This window comes from Acomys russatus, chromosome 2, assembly GCF_903995435.1.
Source record: "Acomys russatus chromosome 2, mAcoRus1.1, whole genome shotgun sequence".
NCBI classification, from domain to species: domain Eukaryota; kingdom Metazoa; phylum Chordata; class Mammalia; order Rodentia; family Muridae; genus Acomys; species Acomys russatus.
Genome location: NC_067138.1, coordinates 56,958,292 through 56,979,961, shown reverse-complemented (window position 1 = coordinate 56,979,961; position 21,670 = coordinate 56,958,292). Strand labels below are relative to the sequence as shown.

Here is a 21,670-nt window from a genome sequence, read left to right as displayed (position 1 = left end):
GAGGTTAGCAAGGTGGCTCATCAGTTAGGCGCCTGCTGCAGACGCCTGACAACATGAGTTTGATCCCTGGAGCCTGGGTAACTGTGGACGGAGAGACCTGGCAGGTACCCAGGCCTAAGTAGACATAGAAATTATAATGGCTACAGTTTATCCATTTGGGCAAGAGCAATTTTGACACCTCCCAACACATGCTAAGGAGGCAGAGGCAGGTGGATCTCTGTCAGCTCAACACCATCCTGGTCTACAAAGCAAGTCCAGGACAGCCAAGATTACACAGAGAAGCCCTGTCTTGAAAACAACAACAACAATAAAATTGAAATGTTGGCTCTGAGATTTGAGAACAGAAGAAACAAAGTCATAATAACACTGGGGTCGGTTGACTTGGCATGTACATAGTGCTCGGCTAAGATCTTTCGCCCTGCATTTTTTGCATGACTTGCTTACTAATTCATGTTTCTTTGAAAATGCTATTGCCTCCGAAAGACTTTTCTTACCCCTTTATGTATAAAGAGCCCTTTCAACTCCCCCTTACTCGGCTTATTTTTCTTTGGAATATTAAAAAAAATAAAACCTGGGGCTGGAGAGATGGCTCAGTGGTTAAAAGTGCCGCCTGCTCTTCCAAAGGTCCTGAGTTCAATTCCCAGCAACCACATGGTGGTTCATAACCATCTGTAATGTGATCTGATGCCCTCTTCTGGCAAGCAGGTAGCTGTACATGCAGACAGAGCACTGAATACATAATAATAAATAAATAAATCTTTTAAAAAATTCTTTTAAACCTGACTTTAAAAAAAAAATCAAGTCACTGGCACACCCTCCCCACTAGATTGTAAACTCCTGACGGGCCAGCCTTTTTCGTATTGATTTGTGTGTAGGAGAGTGCTTGGCTGAGCATAGTTGTCACATAAATACTATGGAGTGCGTGGGCGAATGAACGGATAGCCTGGGCTGGGAGGCTAGTAGCCATCTGCACGAGTCACTGGCTTCATGTTTCGTTCATTAGCATTGCATTCTCTCTCCTGCTTCTGTCTCAGAAGACGCTTGACTGAGAGGAGCCTGCCCCACCCAGCAAACCAGATGCCGTCTTCTAATGCACCGGATGAAGATGGCCTGGAGACCTATGTTTTAAAGTTTTCTGATCTGGATTTAAAAGAATCGAATCTTATTCACCCCAGCAACAGCCTCAAAGTGGAGTTAGATGGCAGAACAAAGAAGAAATACTCCTTTGCAAAGAAAAAGGTAAAAAACTGCTGCCGCGTCTTCGTGCTCATTGTATGTAAAGTTAACGGAGCACATATAGAAGTAGATTCTTGAGCCTGCCTTCCTCCTCACAGTGAGTCTAGCCTCGTGTCATGTAGTCTTGGAACAGTTGTGGGGAAGTATGTGAGGTTGCTAGGTCCTAGACAGGAAGGTCGGACTTATTTCCTCCGCTGTAGAAAGAGTTTCCGGAAGTCGGAGCTGTAGTGGAGGGAGAAGGACAGGGAATGGGGCAGCAGACATCTGCTGAGGCTGGTACTGAACCTGCTGCTGGGGGGAAGAGTTCAGCCAGCTCAGTGCTTTGAAGACAGGACAGAGCACCGCAGGATGCGGCAGGGTTCCTAAGAGCTCTGTGATTGGGCTACAGAGGGTTGGTAGTGATGCCATGTATCTTCTTTGTTGTTGAAACCATTGGCTGAAAACTCTGAGGCTCATGGGCAGGAAAATGGCTGCTGAGGAGATATAGCTGGGACCTGGCTTTCCGCCCTTCAGCCTGTGGACCTCTGGAGAGCCTCTTTTTGGCTCCATGTCAGTGAAGAATAAATGTTTAACCTCCCAGCTGCCACCTCCTATCAACCTCATACAGATTTCCTTGAAAATGAAATTCAGAGGTTACAAAAGTCCTGTACCAGTATTATTTTACAATAATTTCAAACTTAGAGAAAAGTTAGAAGAATTTTATAAGCGACTCACATGCTGGCCTTACCCAGAGGTTCTGTTCATACTCACCACTGTCTTGAGAGCAGGAGACTCACCTGGTTACAGAGAAGCAGCTGGTTATAGCACCCACTTCCTAGTGGTCTGTGTACTGGGGCTACAGGCATGTGCCAACTGTGTCTGCCTTGCTCTGTGAACTAGAACACTAAATTTTTGCTCTCATAACCATAACATTTTTGAAAATTACAAATAAGGTTTTTTGTTTTTAAGATGGACCCTCGGTTTGATTTTGACTTGTATTTCCTTACATGAGATTCTGAGTTAGTTTGCTTTCTTTAGAAATACTATCCTGGAAGAAATGCTATGTTCATTTTGCCACATTCTTTCAGGCACTCCGCAGTGTTGATTCTCCTCACACTGATGGATAATTGGTGGGAATTGTCTGCTAGGTTTCCTCACTGTAAAGTTTCCTTTTTCACATTTAATTCGTCTGTGGTTGGGAAGGAAGTAATAGTGCTGTATTCTTTTCCTCTTGCCTCTTACGAAGGACCAGCTATAAGAAGCACTAAAAAGGCCCAGCATGTCATTTTAAACTCCTTGTGCCCCACCCTGCGTGCTGTAGATCAGCCATGCACAAGGAGGGCCCATCAGCAATGTGCTTCCGTCTAACACAGCCTCACAGCGCATGGGTGGGGAGGAGCCACTCCAGAGTTGTTCCTTAACTTCCAAGTGTGCACCATGGTGTGTGCCCTTCCCCATTAGCATAGAGTTTAAAATTTTAAAAAGAGAAAACTGACAATGCATATAAACGGACAAATCAGAAAAAGTAGGAACAGATTCATCTTTGGTACTAAGAAAAAATATGCAAATAAAGTAGCATTTACATTGCTTTTTGGGAGGGTCCATTTTTTAAAAATACTGACAATAAAAAAATTAAATAGCGATAAGACTTAGGCTCTTCACACTTTTTCTGGGAGTCACAAGTGTAGTTTCCAACTTCATACTTTTTGGTCTACAATTTTCCTTCTAGACACGTACCCTGAGTGGATAGGTGAAGAAAGCAGCATAGGCCCATGCTGCAGGCACTGAGCGCAGCCTCGGTGTGCTGCGGCTGGTAATTAGTCACGAGAATTTTGTGTTGATTTTTTAACAATGGTCATAAATAATTTTAATGAAAACAATGTGATACTCAGCTGTACTTGCCACTTTGCCCAGTTGCTGGGAAGGGAGGAGATGCAAAGAGAAGTCCCAAAAGCACTGCAGTCAGTTTCCTGGGGACAGCAGGACACTGAGGCATGTCTTCCGGTCCTTCCCAGTGTAGCTAAGGCGTCGCTAAGGCTACACTGCATCAGCTGGGTCTAGCCAGCGCTTTCACTCACGGTGTCAGAAACAGTTTTTCATGAAAAGCTTCATATGAAGCTTGAAAAGTACTTAATTGCTCATGGTAAGTAGTGCTCCATGGTTTACCACTGCCCTTTGGCAGCCTTTTACTAATACTTACCTGAAATTCAAATCCTTCTTTCAGAATAGTTCCTAAAAATGGGTTAAAACATTTGAATATTTTTGAAGTTCTTGATATCTTTGTTAGTCAGTAGTGTCCCAGAAAGAGAATATATACTCCTTTGATAGTATGTTTTGCTATTTGTTATGTGAAGACTTTATATATAGGTAGTAATTATGTCATAGAAACGTATTACTGAAGTAATGCAATTATAAATGACTGTGATATATTGAATGATGTAAGTGTTATAGGCAAAAGTTAGAGAACTTTAAAGAGATTTCAGCTTGTTTTCTAACTTAAGTAGGTTGTTCAGAAAAAGTCCTTGTCACTAGGTAACATTTGAAGATGTAAAGAAGGACAAAGCACATGGCTGCTGGAGGGAGGAGCATGCGGTGCAAAGGCTGTTGTGTAAGGAGGCCTGTGTGCCGTGTGTGAGCCATAGCCAAGCAGCTGAAACAGGCTGGAGCAGGAGCAGCAGAAGGAACTAGAGTGGGGTCTTCTTAGAGAACAGGAAGAGATAGATATTCCATAGCTAATCTAGCTTTGATTTACTGGTGGTGGTGGTTGTTGTTTTGAGACAGGGTTTCTCTGTGTAGCTCTGGCTATCGTGTAACTCACTCTGTGGACCAGGCTAGCCTTGAACTCAGATCAATGTGTTCATGCCCAACTTGATCTCGATTTAAAAGAAGCATTTTGGCTGAGTGGAAAACAAATGATAAGTATGGAAAGAGGGAGTCTAAAAAGCTATTATAATAATCCAAGGATTAATGGCGATGGCTTGGATCAGTGTAGTGGTAGAAATGGAGGTGATGAGAAGTGGTTAGATTCTGGGTGTGTTTGGACATAGAGTTGATAGATTGGATATAGGCTGTGGAAGAAAAGACTTGAAAATGCTCTGGGTTTTTTGTTTGTTTGTTTGCTTGTTTTTTTGTTTTTTGAGGCAGAGTCTCACTGTGCAGCTCTAGCTGGCCTGGAACTCACTCTATAGACCAGGCTGGCCTTGACATCACAGAGAACCATTTGCCTTTGCTGGGATTGCCTTTGTTTATATAGTTACATGTGTGTCATTGCCTTTGCTCTGTGTTCTTCCTCATTAGTGTTGTAGAAATTCCTAACGTGTTAATTGTGGTGGCCAAGGCTACAGTAACAAATAGTCTCACACCTGCAGCAGATAGAGGACATTAGGAGTTTGGACTTGGGGCATGGGAGATGAGGTATCTTCATTAACACACAAGCTGCAAGGTCCCAGGCTGATGTCACTTCTGCAGGACTCAGCACATTTCCAGAGTTCCCACTCCAGTAAAGCTAAAGAGGAAGAGAGCATAGAGGAATACACATGGGAGGCTTTTATGGACCGGAAGTAGAATTGGAACGTCATTTTCATTGGAAAACAGTTGTACAGCCCTAATTGCAAAGGCTAGGAAATACAGTGACCCAGGAAGAAAGGAAAATGGATTTTGGTGGTTGCAAAGTAGGAGGTTGTTACGTTAGAACAGGCATGTCAGTTTCCTGAAGGGTTGTACCAGATTTGGGCTGTAATTGCATTATAAATGTTTGCTTTAAAGGGCGGGCATCTTTTCAGTAAGATAAGATTTTGGTGACTTACAAAAGAGTGTTACAGACACTAAGCTGAGCATAGGAACAGTGAGTAGACAGGTTCATTTGAACTAAGATTGTAAAAGAAATGGCTTGCAATGAGGCCGGAAGCCGATGGGAAACACTGGGGAGTGCATTATGACTCCTCTATTAGATGAGGACATAATTCTAAGTATGCTGTTTAGCATTTATGTAATTCTTTGATTTGCTTTTTCCAAGTAGAAGTTTGGCATATACAGGATACATAACTTCCTCACATTTGTTTTCAAAGGTAAATAGCAGAGCCAATATTTACAACTAAGTGGAAAAGTGAAAATAAAAGATTTTATATCTAGAAAGTATAAAAACAGCATTTAGTTAGGAGTGCCACAGACTGATGTCAGGGAGGCCTGTGCAATGCCTTATGAGTGTTTAAAAGTGATTCAATAGAGCAGCAGTTCTCAATCTCTGGGTCGCGACCCCTTTGGGGTGTCCCAGCATTGGGAAGGTTGAGCACTACTGTGATAGAGAAAGTAGCATCCACCTCAGGGAATAGTGTGTACAAGCACAGGAAGGTGGAAGCAGTAAGGTGTCTCTGTCCATGTCTGTGGCATGTGCAGAAGAACGTAGATGCTGACGGCTCACATTTGGAAGGCCTGGGTATGAAGCCTTACCGTACCCCACCAGTGTTAGTGAGGGTCGCTAGAAGCAATACACTGCCCGGTGCTGTTGCTCTTGGAATTCTTTATAGACCGGCAGGGTGCTAAGCTAGAATCCCCACCCCCATAAACAATATAATGATATAGAAGAGTAGAGTGAAAGCTAATTACTGTAATCACTTTAGGAATTGTGTTACCCCTAAACCTAAGGTGTTAAACAATGGTGATAATTTGAAATGTTAATTTCAGGCCTTTGCCCTTTTTGTCAAAACCAAAGAAGTTCCAGTACCTTCTTATGAATTTAAGGGAAACCAGTGGCGATGCTGTCAGCAACTATTTGCAGACCAGACCAGCATCCACAGACATGTGGCAACACAGCATGCTGAAGATGTTTACCAGCAGACTGCTTCTGTTCTAAAGCAGCTAACCGCAGCATTGAGTGCTTCACAGAGCCGTGCTTCCACAGACAAAGAGAGCCCTCCAAAAGACCATCTCACTCCTAGTCATGAAGTATCTGCTTGGCTCCCTGATATAAGCCACTTTAGCCCTAATGAGCTGAGGTAAGGTTTCCTTCTGTATTTTGGTTTGCTTTTAAAATATTTTCCAGTCACGATGAAGTACTAGTTAACCCACTAAAATGGGCAAAATGAGAAATAGTAACCCTGGCAAGTACAGCTGACATGGTGAAACAACTGAAACACCCAGTCATTGCTGGTGAGAGTAGAAATGATCCCACCACTCTAGAAAAGGGGTTGATAGAGTCTTTTAAAATTCAGACATCTTCCCAGTGATCCACTCCTGGGTATATATAACCAACAGAAATAAACATATGCCCACAAAAGCCTAAACACAAATGTTTGTGGCAGTTTTATTTATAATGACAAAATATTGGGAACAACCCATTATTTTGTATGCTAACTAAAAAATAAACTAGTTATATTTTAAATTATAGGGTCTGGAGGAATGGTTTATTGGGAGAAGTGCTCGCCATGTAAATGTGAGGACCTGAGTTTGAATCCCCAGGACCCACATAAAGCCAGGCATGGTCGTGCTTAGGGGTAGTCCTAGTGCTCCCACAGCAACTGGGAGGCAGGGACAGTGCTCCCCACACGCTCCCAGCAACTGTTGAGTACATGGCAGTGAAGAGCAAGAGACCTTGCTCAAACAAGGTGGAAGGTGAGGGCTAACACACAAGATTGTCCTTTGACTCCCACATATACACTGGGACACCCAAGCATACCATATACTTACATACATGCATACATATGTACAAACATACAACACACACACACACAGATTAAAAAATGACAATAATTCAAAAAGACAAACTGGAAACAACTGTAAACAGCCATAGCAGGAAAACAAAAGAGTGTATGTAGTCATGTGAGAACACTGTGCACTGCTTGTCAGGATGGTGCACACCTTTAATCCCAACACTGGGAAGGCAGAGGCAGTTGGATGTCTGAGATCGAGGCCAGCCTGGTCTGTGGAGGGAGTTCCAGGACAGTCAGGGCTACGCAGAGAAACAAAACAAACAAGCAATGGAATATTTGCAGTAAGAGCCGTGGACAGCTGGTAACACAGGTGTGTGTGAATGGCTTGTCAAATCTCTGTGCTGAGAGACCAGAAGCCCCGCAGCAGAGTGTGTGCTTTGTGGTTGTGTGACTGGAGGGGAAAGCCCATTTGTAACGACAGGAAGCTTCCTTCTGAGGATTTGAATGGGAGCATACCCTTGAATTTCATTTGTAAATTATACTTTGATTTAAAATGTCTAAATAAGTGGAGTGGATAAGAATCAGACTTGTTTGGTCCAGGTACTGATGAATTCAGAAATGTGCATCCGGACAAACAAGTTATTCATCAGAATTATTGGAAAGGGCTTGGAGAGATGGCTCAGTGGCTGCTTTTCCAAAGGATGCAGGTTCGATTCCCAGCACCCACACGGTGGCTCACAACTGCCTTATAATTCCAGGGGACCTGATACTCTCTTCTGGCCTCCATGGGCCCTGCATGCATGTAGTACACAGACATACATACAGGCCTGCCTTATAATTCCAGGGGACCTGATACTCTCTTCTGGCCTCCATGGGCCCTGCATGCATGTAGTACACAGACATACATACAGGCAAAACATCTATACACATAAAAATAGCAAATGCATAAAATGCTTTTTTAAAAAGATTATTGGGGAATACAATATTCCATATACTGAACTTTCAGAATCCAACTTTTTCTTTGCTTTTAATTTTTTAAGTCTAGTGTCAAACTATATTACACTCTTCTCTGGTCTCCTAAAGTACTGACATCTCAGTGGTTTAGCGCTGCCACTCTGTGAGCATGCTGACATAGAAAGGTTTGTCTTGTGTAGACGATAGTAACATGTCTCATAGGTAAGTGAATTATATGAAAAAAGGAAGTAAAATGGTTTCATGGCGGGCCAATCAAACCAGATACTGCCTTGTAATTGAGGATAAGCCACAGTAGGCTCAAATTTCCAGCTTGCCTGTAAAGTGGGGTTAATATCATCAGTCTCTTGGGCGTGCGTGGTAAGTGAGGACAGTACAGTAAATTTGCTTTTTGTAATGTAGGGAGTCTGGCTCAGATACTGTCCTGTGTAAAGAAACTATGAAAGAAAAGTGCTCCTCTGTTAGGAGAGTGGTGACAGCAAAGGTGAGACTAGTTCCACCTTTGTGTTCTTCCAGTTCTACCTAGATAGGCTGGGGCTGTGACCTCCTTGTGGCTTAGGTGCTCTTGCCCTCTGACTTCCCTTTTTATAGTGGCCAGGGTGACAAGGAAGGGGAGGTGCTCCTGTATTACTGCTACTGTGACTTGGAGGACCCTCACTGGATCTGTGCCTGGCAGACAGCTCTGTGCCATCACCTGCACCTTACAGGCAAGGTAAGCCCTGCTCCATACACGCCATGCACAGCCCCTTGTCCTTAACCTTGGACTTCAGGAGCTGTGCTCTCTATAGACGTGAAGGTTCTTGGAAGGAAGTCCTGCTTGGCATTCTAGTAAAATGCTAAACAGCTGTTGCTGTGTTGTAGACCAGGAGCCAGGCAACCTACACCTAAAGGCTCAAATAGTAAATATTTCAGACTTTGTAGAAAGAAAGAAAGAAAGATTACTCACTGCTGTTGTAGACTGAAAGCATTCATTCATGGTACATAAAGGGGCAGATATGGCTGGGTTCTGATACATCTGTGTGCTGAAGCAGGGGCATTGTGCTGATGAAGATAGGGAATGGTCTGAACTCAGAGACTCCGTGTAGAATCTGCATGTAGGTTGATTCCAAGTTGCACCTGGGTTTTCACAGAATCAGGATTTTGACCAGCCCAGGTACTGACATCTGTCCCCCTTCCCTTCTCTGAGGCTGTTCCGTCCTTGGCATGCCTCATGCGCTCTCAGAGCTCTACTCCAGTGCTGTTTCCTCAGAAGTACAATGTGATGTGTCCTCACCACGCTCTGCCTTTGCTGATGCTTGAAGACTGTTAGGATCTGAGAGTAGAGCCTCCTTCATAGTATACAGGCGCCTCATCAGGCAGGACCCTTGTCCTAATTTATGTATTCTGAGTGTCCAGCATTCAGAATACACACAGCAGGCTGTAAAAGGCTTCTGTGCCCGCCCTTGCTCTCAATAATGACATGGAGATCTGTTAGATTTATTCAAAGCTTCAGGTGCTATAGCTGGGGAGATACTCAGCTATTCAAATGCCTGCCTGTCCCACTTCCTGCCATGTGGCCTGTTACCTGCCATCTCGCTCTTGTACCTGCTTCTTCATCTGTGTTCGAATGGCAGCTCTCCTCCCTCTGTCCCCACCTGGGACCCCCTGTGTGGGCCCAGAAGGTCTACCTCCTCTCCTGCCCAGCTATTGGCTGTTCAACTCTCTATGAAGGAGATGGAGAACAGTGTTTACGACATACCAAGGCAGGAGGTGCTTCATAAAAATGACAGTGCCATAGTCCAGCCTATAATCAGATCTGCACCCGCATAGAAATCAGCATTTGAATAACACAAGGATAATCTTTGCACGGTGCACAAAAACATCGATCCAACAGCAGACACTCTTAAGGGTCGGAAACTGTTGAATAAAGGAAAGAAAGGCTGCATGTTCCTCGGGTGTCACGAGTAGCTTGTAAAGATTGAGGAAGCATATTCCCAGATGGTAACAGTCATCTCTGCATGAGAGGATGGCATTTATTTTCACAAACCTCCCTTTGTGGTTTATTCTCCATTCATATGGATGCATATTAAACAATATTCAAAATGTAAACCAAAAGGAAGTAAAGTAGGGACCTTTTGAGAACTCCATGGTTAAGTTCCCCAATGTTCCAGTTACTAAACCCATTGGCCAGTGCCACTTTGCACGCCCATGTTGTTTGACAAGGGCTGTATCACTTACCCTGTTCAGCTCATCACCACACTTTTCCCTGCAGTATTCCTTGACTCCGTTTGCTTCTCTTTTCCGATGCCACTACCCTAGACCAAGCTGCCACTCTGCCCTGTTGTCCATGTGGTAACCTCCAGACAAGTCTCCAGTCCCCAGCATTTAGTCATGCAGCAGCCATGACCTCATTAGGACAGGACCAGCAGCAGGTGGGTGAAGCTCACCCCCTCAACACAGCCTGGGCTGCTGCAAGACCAGAGCCCTTGGCCTTCCGCATGCTGCGTGCTCCAGCTTCAGTTTCTTGAACCCACTAAGGCTTGTTTTGTGCGCCCATTTTTCTAGGCAGATTCTCTTCAGTGCTCACTCCCACACCCACTCTGATTCTCTGGTCTAACTTTACTGAAGCTTCAGTGCTCAATTTAATGACTCAGAGATTTCTCTTGACCTCCCATGAAAATTCATTTTCCTCAGTGTATCCTCCAGGGGCACCTGTGATACTTTCATAGGACTTGTTTGTTTTTAACTCTTAGCACCTTGATCTCCTTTAGTCTGTGCCTGGGTGTGAGGGTGGGGGGCCCTTTTCGACAACTATATCTCTAATTCTTAGCTCATAGTTTTGAAAACAGTAAGTATGCTCTGAATATATATCACCATTTCTATTCATTCAGTGAGCTTTCTCACTGTGAAAGATGTTTACACAAAATGTGCATAATTATGAAATCAATCTAATCTTGGTTTAAAGCTAGATGTGATGGTACTCACTTGTAATCTCAGCACTTAGGAGGCTGAGGCAGAAGGATTGCTGCAATTCCAAGAGCAGGCTAGGCTACATACAGAGAGAAAAAAGGTTGGTCAAGGAGGCATTTTCTTTTGGCCCCGCCTGTGGCACGCTAGCAGTGAGCAATTCTGTCCACCAGGTGGCAGCATCTTCCTGGTGCTCAGATCCAAATTTCCAGGTTTCAAAGATGGCGAGTTTAGTGAGATACTTGAGTGCTGAGATTTGACATTATTGGTTCTTAGGCAAGGAAAGGGGGAACCCGAATGCTCCTTCCTGTACATCATATGACCTAAAGAAATTTGAGAGTGAGCTGTAGAGATGGCTTAACAGTTAAGAGCTCTGTTTCTCAGCAGGTGCTCCACAATGCTATTGCTTGTCCCAGTTTCCTACTCACAAGGCCTTTTCTCCAAAGCGCATCTTTGGAGGGTTTGTTGAGAACCTAGATATTGCTAGTCTGGTGAGTTTGGAGACGCCTCTGTAGGACGTAGATGTGCATGGCATGTATTTGGCTTCTGAGATCAAAATGAAACAGTAAAGAACTTGCCTGACTATAGTCACATGAAAATGCACATTCACCATCTAGCCAGTCAGATGGATTTCCTGACTGTGCTGCTCCCAAGCTATTCTTTCCATAGTCTCCTTTGGGTGATAGGTGCGGTGGCCTATAGAACAGGTGCCCTGTGCTCACCGCTTCCCGTCTCACACCCAGAGCAGGCCCTCCTGGGCTGCAGCCTCTATTTAACTTAATTGGTTTTACAGGACAGGGTTTCTCTGTATAGCCCTGGCTGTCCTGGAACTCACTCAGTAGACCAGTCTGACCTTCAACTCTGCCTCTGCCTTGGCCTGCCTCTGCCTTCCAAGTGCTAGGATTAAAGGCATGCACCACCACTGCAGCCCCAGTCCTGTTGATACCCCCATCTCCACATGCTGCAGCCCTCTTTCTCAAGAAGTCACTGGTAGCTGGGATACTTAATCTCTGGGTAGCTGCTACTAGTCAGTTGGCTTGGCTTGTAGGATGAATCCTGTTGTTTAGTTATGCCCTAAAGAGTTGGATAAAATGAAACAACTTAATATCCTCTCTGGACACTGAAAATGAACAGCCACATACAGCTTTCAAATTTTTCTGCATTCATGTGTGGTAACAATTCAGGCCCTTGAATTGAATCACTTCTCTTGGGAAGCTGTGTACTTCCTCAGCTGGCATTTTCTAGCACCTTGCTCTTGGGGTGGCTCCTTATAAAGCTGCTCCATCTTAAAGCTCACCTATAGGATTTTACTCTCATCAGGACACCCAACTGTGCAAGCCTAGCCCAGGCTCTCATGGTCCACCCCTAGTACAGCATTTCAAAAACAGTTTCGGATTAGAGGAACCAGAGAGCCTCAGATGTGGGTACATATTCACTTACACATGAGTGACCAAGTGGCAGGCATTAATGCAGACATGGGGTACTTCAGTGAGCAAAGTACAGTTTGAGTTCCAGCCCATGGTTTGGGATGGTGGCTTTCTCTCAGCCTCCATGAAGAAGTAACATGCGCATTCCCACTGTCAGGTAAATTCCCTTTTCAGGACTCGGGTAAAGTCTCTTCAGTGGGCTTTTTTATTTTTATTTTTAATCCACCATTGGCATTGTTGTAGCTATGTAAGCTTCTTGGGCTGCCTGTGAGGAAGTGGAGCTCATTTTCTTCCCTGAGCCTCTGGAAGCTTCTATCTATAGCCTAGGTGTAGACTCATCTCAGGATCCCCTTTGACTACAGGGCCGCTGGAGCTCTGGAGCAAACGGGCTTTCCAGAGCTTGTTTGGCACAGATGGACAGAATTCCTCAGCTGGACAGTGGCCCATGCTGCTTCTGAGGGACATACGTGCTCTGTCTTGTAATACTACGGTGGCCACAGCAGGGCCTCTGCTTTTCCTGTTATGTTCATTGACAGGAAAGGGACCTTTAGTTTATCTTGGAAGGACACCAAGCTAAGACGGCACTCCTCTCCTCCTTGTCTTATGTCTCAGATACGGATTGCTACAGAAGGAATCAATGGGACTGTCGGAGGAAGCAAAGTGGCCACCAGACTCTACATGGAAGGCATGCTTTCTTGCCCATTGTTTAAGGATTTCCTGTGTGAGGACGATTTTAAGGTAAGAGAATGGAAAATGAACAAAAGCTTGAGCAGTCTGCTTCTGTGGGACATTGAAAAGCGCATGCAGAGCCAGACAAATCCCGTTCCCTTTGAGTTCCAAGCCAGGGCCGTTAAAACAAACGTACTTGTTGTCACTGTTTCCAAAGTGACCGTGTCACTTGCATGTCAGTACCGTTCCTAGACCCTAGTCTCTCTTGCTATAAGGACATTTCACTTAAACAAGCTTGTATCTAAAAACTGGATGTTTTAACTGGTGAGGCTGTTTCCCAGATCTCTGTGGTAGAATATGGTTTAATAAGCTTGAAATTAAAGTTGACACCACCCGAGAATAAAGCTGTGGTTATTTCAGCTGAAGTGCTGTGTCTGAGTACTACATGCTTTGTCCCAGTAAGTGGTAAGCTGGTGGGAACACCCGGCAATTCTCATGCCGGCCACAGTGAAACGCTGGCAGTCACTGCTCCCGAACAAAAGCTGGCATGTAATCGTATGTGAATCTCTCAGTGGTGCCAAGTTACATGCACATAGCCATGCAAACACAGTGTTCCTGCATATGGAGGAGGCACAGCAAACATTAATAGCATGTTGAGTTATCTGGAACATTCTAGACCATAACTTTATCTCCATTGAAAGTACCTTTTGTCCCTCTAATTTGAGGTTTAAAAGTTTAGCTGTCACACTATAAAACAGAGCACTTGTCTTAACATGGCAGTGGGACAAGTAAACTCTGTCTTGTTTCTCCTTGGCTAGAGCAGCAAAGGAGGGGCGCACTGCTTCCCGGAACTACGAGTCGGTGTGTTTGAAGAGATCGTGCCTATGGGGATCAGTCCCCGTCAGGTCTCCTACAAGAACCACGGTATGTTTATGTTTAAAGGATTGTGCTTTTTTAACATAAAGATAAAGCATAATAGACAAATAAGACAGAACTAGACTGCGTCTTCTCTTTAAAATAGCCATAGGGATGCTAACTCTTCAACCATCCAGCACGTAGCCTGGCTTCCGTGGTGCTTGTAGTAACTAAAAGCTCACCTTTAGACCCATAGCAATTTTGAGACAGGGTTTCTCTGTGTAGCCTTGGCTGTTCTGGACTCGCTTTGTAGATCAGACTGGCCTCGGATTCACAGAGATCTACCTGCTCTGCCTCCCGAGTGCTGGGGTTACAGGTGTGCCCCACCATGGCAGCTAGCATATTTTTCTTAGTGATGGTGTGGGAAGAAGTTGTTTTCTCTTTCTAGAGAGAGCATTTTGAAAGCAGTGTGGTTATTACTTGCAAATAGTTCATCAGCAGGATCATGAACTATCATGGGCTTCTGCCGCAGCAAGCAAATAGCTTTCAAAACCAAAGCAGTGTTCTAGAACATTGAATCCCTGCTGCTCTGTGGTTACTATAGATAACTGAGAGACATTTGTTTGGTGGGGCGTCCTGGTTTTATTTTACTTTTTCCCATGAAAATTTGCAAACATTAACTAGTGTACAGAGACTAACAGAGTGAGCTTCCACATGCTTGCTACATAGCCTCGGCAACTCCACATTCATGGCAGCTACATTCAACTGTCACCATGTCTACACAATTTAGCAATGATTACTTAATAAGTATCTTGTCAGTGAATTCCAAGTTGTGTAATGATTTCTTAAGTTTCCATTAAGATTAAATAAGAGGGTCTGGGAAGATGGGTAAAGCACCTGTCACTCAAGTGTGGCACCTGAGTTCCATTCCACAGAGCCCATGTAAAACTGGACATGGTAGTGAACACCTGCAGTCCCAGTGCTCTGCTGTGAGACAGGCAGCAGAGACAGGAGGCTGCAGAGGCTCACAGGCCAACGAGCAAACAGGAGTCCCTTGCAAGCAAGATGCAGGGTGAGCATTGATACCTGAGCTTGTCTCTGACCTCCACACAAATAAAAAACTAGATTTAAATAAGATCCCTTTAACAAGGAAAAAAAAAAGTGTCTGCGCTTGTACAGTCAGCACCCTCCTCTACTGCAAACTGGCTTTCAAGGACTTCAGTGATTTGCTTGTAGAGTTTCTCAGAATCTGGAGGGCGATCCTCAGGTGACTATAGCTCTTGGAGTTTCACCTCTCAACTACAGGTGAGGTTTCAAAATGTACACTTCCTCACTTATTCATAAGTCTTGGGGGACAGGGCTTGTGAACTGCAGCGAGCATGTGGAAGTCAGGATAACTCGTGAGGCCCAGCTCTCCCTCCAACATGGGGTTCTGGGGACCAAGCTCGGATCATGAGGCTTGGGGGCCATATTGCTTTTCCTGCTGAGCCATCCTTGCTGGCTATGCCGAGTAGTTTTGAAGGCACTCAATCATTTGTCTATAGAGTTCCTTAGTCTTGGCACAGTGCTAGTTACACTCCAGTAGTCCTCTGCTCACTCACATTCAGACAGTTGTCAGTCGCAGGTGACTAGCAACATCTGTGCTAGGCAGCTCTGGGCCAGAGCCTTGATCACGTCAGGTTCGGTCCCTTTCTTTGCCTCCACTCACATGGCAGCTTCCTAGGTCATACAGTCTTCTCTCAAGGAATGAGACGATGTCTGCCTCCAAGGCATTCATTTTTCATTGGTAGATATCAAAAACAAGGCCAGGAGTTAAGCTGGAGGGAAAGGGGTAAGATACAAGCAACTTAGAAATACGCTCATGCATGAAGAGATAGGAGCCAGGCAGGCCTGTGTCTGCTTGGTGTCCCCATTTAGCAGGAGGCCGTATGACAGCAGCCATCCTTGGTGTGTCAGGACACTGCTTGGGAGCTGTGGGGAGGACGGCCTGCAAGAAGAGTGCAGCAGTAACACAGCGCAAAGAACACGCTTGGCTCCCTGAGGTCCCTGCAGGGAGAAGGCAAAGAGAGCACCCATGCTTCTCGTCATAGTTCTGAGCGCCACTGTTTTGGGACCCATGTCATTATGTGACACTGGCCTGAATAACATCAGAGTTGGGAACCTAGACTGTGCTCAGGGATCCCTTTTCTCTCCATGTTTGGAGAACTGTTGAGTGGTATTTAGGGTTCATGCCCAGCACAGTGAGCTCCTGTGGTGTCGTAAAGCTCTGTCATGATTGGTGGATAACTGTGTCACCAGAGAGGCCCCACCCTGATGTGTAATTACCCCATAGTGCCAGGCTCCCTCCAAGTTCTTCACAGTAAGATGTCTGAAAGTCAAGAGCAAAGGCCCTTCAGGCTAGAGCCCTTTCTCTCAGCCCTCCTGCACTCGACTGCTCATCTCCATCTGTTTTCTTTCCAGTCAGATAGATTTTTTTCTCTGACCTTTTTTTTCATGTTTGCTTGCATTGTTGCCCTGCCTACCCTTTTCTCTCCTCCATGCCCACAGATTTAGATGCATCTTCTTTTACTCGTGTAGCAAGCACGCGTATGCTCAGACTACTTGGGTCTTATCTTTCAGTTTGTGCTCAACTTTCTTACTTGATGCTCTGGAGGCTGTGGTGAACCCTGGACACCCTGAAGCTCCTTTGTGCACACTGACAGTAGGGCACTGTCCATTTCCTGACTCATGTGGACCATATGGCACACCTTGGACTCGTACTCCAAGTAAATCCTCAAGTATCTGCTTTAAGAAAAATCGCTGCTTTCTGAACTGCTAGGACTCTGGTCTCAGATAGAGTAAGAAGACAGCAATGCCTGGGATGCGGAGATACCTTACCCTGGTCATCGGTGCTGTCATTCCTGTCTGCTGTAATTGTGAGAAGAGGGCTTGATGGCAGGGAGCGAGCCAGCATGTCAGTCAGGCTAGCACAGCGGTGATGACATTTCCACTTTGCATTTTGTCTTAATGTAATGGTCTGGCTTTGTTTTAGGAACTCATTTATCCCCTGGTGAATTCCATAAAGAAATAGAAAAGCTTTTATCACAGGCAAGTCAGGAACAAGGTGACACCATCCTACTGGACTGCAGAAACTTCTATGAAAGCAAAATAGTAAGTAAGAGCAAGAACTGAGCGGCATGGAATGGTGGGCGGGCCTTACACAGCACAGTGCATTTCCCGTGTGAGCCTTTAACCACATCAGTTTCCTTCTGGTACCAGCAGCACAGGCAAAACCTAAGTCCTGAACTCAGGTCTGTTGGGAAAGCTTAGGAAAACAAAAGCTAAAGACACGTTAGCACATAAAAGGATTTTGCTTTCCATGAACCTACCCTTGGCCTGTGAAAGCTGCCACCATAACCTCGACCACACCACTGAAGGATTCTAAGAAAGGGAGCCCACATCCCCAGCTCTTGAGGTCTAAGGGTGAGAATGGGATGTGAACCTCAGGTAGCAATCTCTTTGCCAAGGTGGGGGTTGTTATCCAGAAAAGGCTGGGCTCCCAACAGGTACATTTTCTATTCCTTTCCTTCTGTCCCTATGTTGTAGGGACGATTCCAGGGCTGCTTAGCACCAGACATCAGGAAATTCAGTTACTTCCCTAGCTACGTTGACAGAAACCTTGACCTCTTCAGGCAGAAGAGGGTGCTGATGTACTGCACTGGGGGCATCCGCTGCGAGCGGGCTTCTGCCTACCTCAGAGCCAAGGTGAGCCACCGCAGGCCCAGCACACAGTGAAGACCGCTCCACCACCACCAGCCCTCACTCCCGCCCCCTCACCCCTGCTCACCCCTAGCCTGCTGAGGGATTTCTTTTTCCCTGGTACAGCTCCACCATGGGGTTTGTAAGCCTAAAGCCTGAGCTTCTTAAGTCTCCAGCACTTAGCAATCTTGAAGACTCATCAAGCACAAAGGAGCAAGCTTAGCTGAGCAGCCCCCTTTCCTAATCCTTGTGCTTGATCTTGAGGAGAGCAGACTCGGTAGCTTACATGTCCCGGCACATGCCTTCCTATATTTAGGGGGTAGCAAAAATAGTTAGGCTTCTCAGGGCCTTAGAGGGTGAAGCCTGCTCACTGTCATCACCCAGCCTGCAGCAGGCAAGGGCTGGCAGGTGGTTCCTTGACCCTTTGGTCAGCATTTTCCACACCCTGCAGGGGCCTTTGGGAGCCGCTGGCTGATGGGCACAGGCGGTGGACGCTCCACTTTGGCTCATCACCATGGGACTACATCTCAATCTCTGTTTCTTTCTACATGTTGATTTTTCCCACCCCCAGGGAGTGTGTAAGGAAGTGTTTCAGCTCAAGGGAGGCATCCACAAGTACCTGGAAGAGTTTCCTGATGGTTTTTACAAAGGGAAGCTGTTTGTTTTTGATGAGCGGTTTGCCCTGGCCTACAACAGTTCTGTGGTATCAGGTAGGTCAGCCCAGGTCCAGAGTCCACATTATTGCACATCAGAATCATCGACCATTCTAGATCCCCTGTCCAGGGAACTGTCAGGACACCTGAGCAAGGCGTGGAGAAGTGAAGGTTGCTGTGCTACCATTTTGTTTCTCAGCAGTTGGAAATGCAGGAATGAAGCAGGTGTCAGGTGGTGCTGGCCATGCCATATACTGGTGGACAAGTCCTTTAAAATGGTCATAACCCCACCGGCCTTCCTACCTAGAGGTGGAAAGACGGGCTAAATCGGGGCCTTAGTCTAGAGTTAGTATATAGAATTCAGGTGTTCTGAGAATTTGAGTGAGAAAATAGGTAAATCTTCATTTTCAGTAACATAACAAAAATGAAACTTCTCCATCAATCATGAATGCAGACAGTCAGTGGACCAGTTGTGCCAGATGTTCTAGACCTCTATCTCTAGTAGAATTCCCAGTTCTGCCATATCCACTGCTATTCTATAGGTAGCTCAGATGCCATCATGCTCATCCCAGTCTCACACAGGGCATGGTTGCCCCTCCCCCTAACTCTTGTATTTAATGTGTTAGCATATGACCTATCTCCTGCTATAGCAAACACTTTAAAAGATATTTTGCTATTTTGTATGTCTATATAATTGGTTCCCTTTGGAACACTGTGCTTTTGGTTTTATTCATTTAAAATTGTTTCCATAGACAAGTCTATAGTTATTGTCAGGCAGCAAATATCCATGGCAAGAGTCAGCAGAGGTGAGCACATGTGCACCTGAGGTCTAAACAGGAAAGCACAGCAGCTGCTTGTAAATGTTTTTATTTCCTCAGATGAGAGCTGACCCAAGCTGTACACATACATGGCTTGGGCTGAGCCTAGAGGATTTCTCTTTTTGTTCTAGCTATCCCTTGGCCTAGGCTGGAAGCTCCGAGCCTCCGTACAGTCTAATCTTCTGCAAACTCAAATCTTGAAAGCTTCAGCTTCCAGCCTCTGACCTAGGCCTAGAATGTTTCAGCTTTTCTGCTGAGTAAACTCATCCTTTCTAGCACCTCTGAACACTTCCTAGCTGGTTCAACTGAGCTGTTCTGGCCCAAGCTCCTCTCCAAGCTGACTGACTCAATCTGGCGTCTCTAGAATTCGTACTGAATTGTTCTCCTTGGCCTCAAACTAACTCTGACCATGTGTTCTAATCTAGTTCCTTCTCATTCTCTCTACAACCTGTCTCTGAAAAATTTCCCTGTAAAACTGCCACACATCTCCTCATCCTCCACTACTACAGCTCTCCCTGCACAGCTCCTAAGTAGGCTCTCTTTCCTGTGCTGTTCTTGTGAGAGTTGGGTGTGTCCTGTCTCTGACTCATTCTGTCAGGTCTTTCTCTGATTCATCACTTTGTCTGCTTTGAAACATGTCACTTTCAAACATTGCTGCTTCCTTCTATAAACTCATCTCACTTTCATTGTTTGGGCTAAAGGATGTGTGGTAAGGGCATGTCTACATTACAGGCAGATCACACTGTAATCCAGAGTGCGCCTGCATACCACACACAGCACATAGACCTAGAAGGTCCTCACATGTGATCCCTTGCCAAAGCAGCCACCTTGCTGGATTACCAGCAGCTGCTAGTATACTCTGAACCAAAACTGGTCCTCTTTTATATGGGGAAAGTCATCCTCATCAGTCGAGCTGCAGTTTCAGGAGGGACACACATGGAGCCATGAGGGTGGAAAGGGACACCTGCTTAGACAGCCAGATCAGCCGAATCAGTCCTGGTGATTGGTGACATGACAAATGCGGTCAGAGACTGAAGAGCTGGGGCAGGGCCATGCGGGTGGCTGGTGCAGCCAGCTGATAGTTTGCCTGCCTCACTGAAGGGTCTTGCTGGATAGACAGGAAAAGGAGAGACAGAACCCAGAAGATGAAGTACCCTGGATACTATAGTTCAGTAGTAGCTGAATAAAAAGTCCTAGGTAGACAACCATAATGGCAGCTACAGTTTTTAGAACCTTATGAATACAGACCTCTTAGGAAGATCTGCTCATCTTTTCTGATCTTTGTTTTAAAAAAAATTACTTATCTACGTATGTGTTCATGTACATTCTACAACATACATGTGGAGGTGATAGGCTAACGTACAGAAGTTGTTTCTCTGCTTCCATCAAACTCAGGTCACCATTCTTGGCAGCAATTGCCTTTCTCCACTGAGTCACCTTTCCTGCCTGCCTTTCTTTTTATCAAGATGGTCTAGTATTTGTCTTATTTAAAACTTCAGATCTATTTTGTAGCAAGGTATAATATAAATTATAAGTAGAAAACAAATTAGGATTTTTATAGTGCAAATAATTGCAGGGCATGAGTGCCTGCATGTGATCGTGAGGTGAGGCTCAGAGGTAGCATAGCATAGCCAAGCAAGGGATTCTGGTGTTTTCCAAGGTGATTGGAAGTTGGCTAGGAAATGCAGGCTGGTCAGGTGTCCTGGCAGTGGCTTCTGGTGGTGGCCTGGCATGGGAAGTTGTACATTATATAAATTGGATGTAATGTGGGATTGCCTGTATTCAGGTATGTCATCCTCCTGGGAAGGGAGATTGTCTCGGAGAGGGACCATGTAACAATGGGTAATGAGCTGGTTCCAGAAGCACTCAGGAGAAAGAGATATACCAGTATTCTGCATGGAAAGAAGACAGTGGCTCAGTGAAGGTCAGTCAGAACATAGTTCCCAGAAGCAGCCTCTCCATAGTCCACTCCCTGCAGTAAAGGGCATGTTTCTTTCTTAGAAGACAGGAACAGTATTTTCTTTTAATCTTATTGTTTCTATTTTTAAGACAGGGTCTCACTGTCTCAGCATGTAGCCAAGGCTGGCCTTGAACTTGCAATCTTCCTGTCTTAGCCTCTCCCAAGTGTTAAGGTTATAGTTGGTGCCACCATGCCTGACTTGGAAATGTTCCCTTGGACCAGAAGAATATATTAGATTCTAGTGAACTAAGGGTTGTTTAAGGAATTGGAAAAGTACATGCCTCGTGTGTGTGTGTGTGTGTGTGTGTGTGTGTGTGTGTGTGTGTGTGTGTGTGTGTGTGTGTGAGAGAGAGAGAGAGAGAGAGTCTGTCTGTCTGTCTGTGTAGAGACAAGGGAGAGGAGAGAGACTTAATAAGTCCTTTTCTTCCCTAGAATGTTCATACTGTGGAGCCCCGTGGGACCAGTATAAACTCTGTTCTACTCCGCAATGCCGCCAGCTTGTTCTGACGTGTTCTGCCTGCCATGGACAAGGATTCACAGCCTGCTGTGTCATGTGTCAAGACAAAGGGGGCGAGCAGGCTTCAGGCCCCACCCAGGGCAGTTTTAAAGAAGAGTGTGAGTGTACAGCCCAGAGGCCACGCATCCCACAGGAGCAGCGTGCATGATGCCCTGGGAGCCTGGAGCAGGGGCTAGGGAGGCCAAGTGGCATCTTCTGCATCCCCTGAGCGTCACAGTAGAGGCGTAAGTGGCCATGTACAGATACAAATTG

General features: G+C 45.4%; 1 protein-coding gene across 1 annotated transcript; it reads left to right on the top strand.

Moving 5' to 3' along the window:
* Positions 1 to 811: 811 nt before the first annotated feature.
* Tstd2 (thiosulfate sulfurtransferase like domain containing 2) lies at positions 812 to 21,592 on the top strand. Its single transcript, XM_051161620.1, has 9 exons — positions 812 to 1,239; positions 5,899 to 6,209; positions 8,427 to 8,547; positions 12,821 to 12,946; positions 13,696 to 13,801; positions 16,764 to 16,882; positions 17,318 to 17,476; positions 18,042 to 18,180; positions 21,334 to 21,592. Exons 1-9 carry the CDS (start codon positions 988 to 990, stop codon positions 21,564 to 21,566), a joined length of 1,566 nt encoding a protein of 521 aa, XP_051017577.1. The 5' UTR covers positions 812 to 987; the 3' UTR covers positions 21,567 to 21,592.
* Positions 21,593 to 21,670: the final 78 nt, after the last annotated feature.

Bases quoted from the DNA above. Each gene is read 5' to 3' on its own strand.
- Tstd2 (XM_051161620.1), top strand. From the start codon at position 988: ATGTTTCGTTCATTAGCATTGCATTCTCTCTCCTGCTTCTGTCTCAGA. The intron at 6,210-8,426 runs GTAAGGTTTCCT...CCCTTTTTATAG, and splicing joins TTTAGCCCTAATGAGCTGAG to TGGCCAGGGTGACAAGGAAG. The intron at 16,883-17,317 runs GTAAGTAAGAGC...CCTATGTTGTAG, and splicing joins ACTTCTATGAAAGCAAAATA to GGACGATTCCAGGGCTGCTT.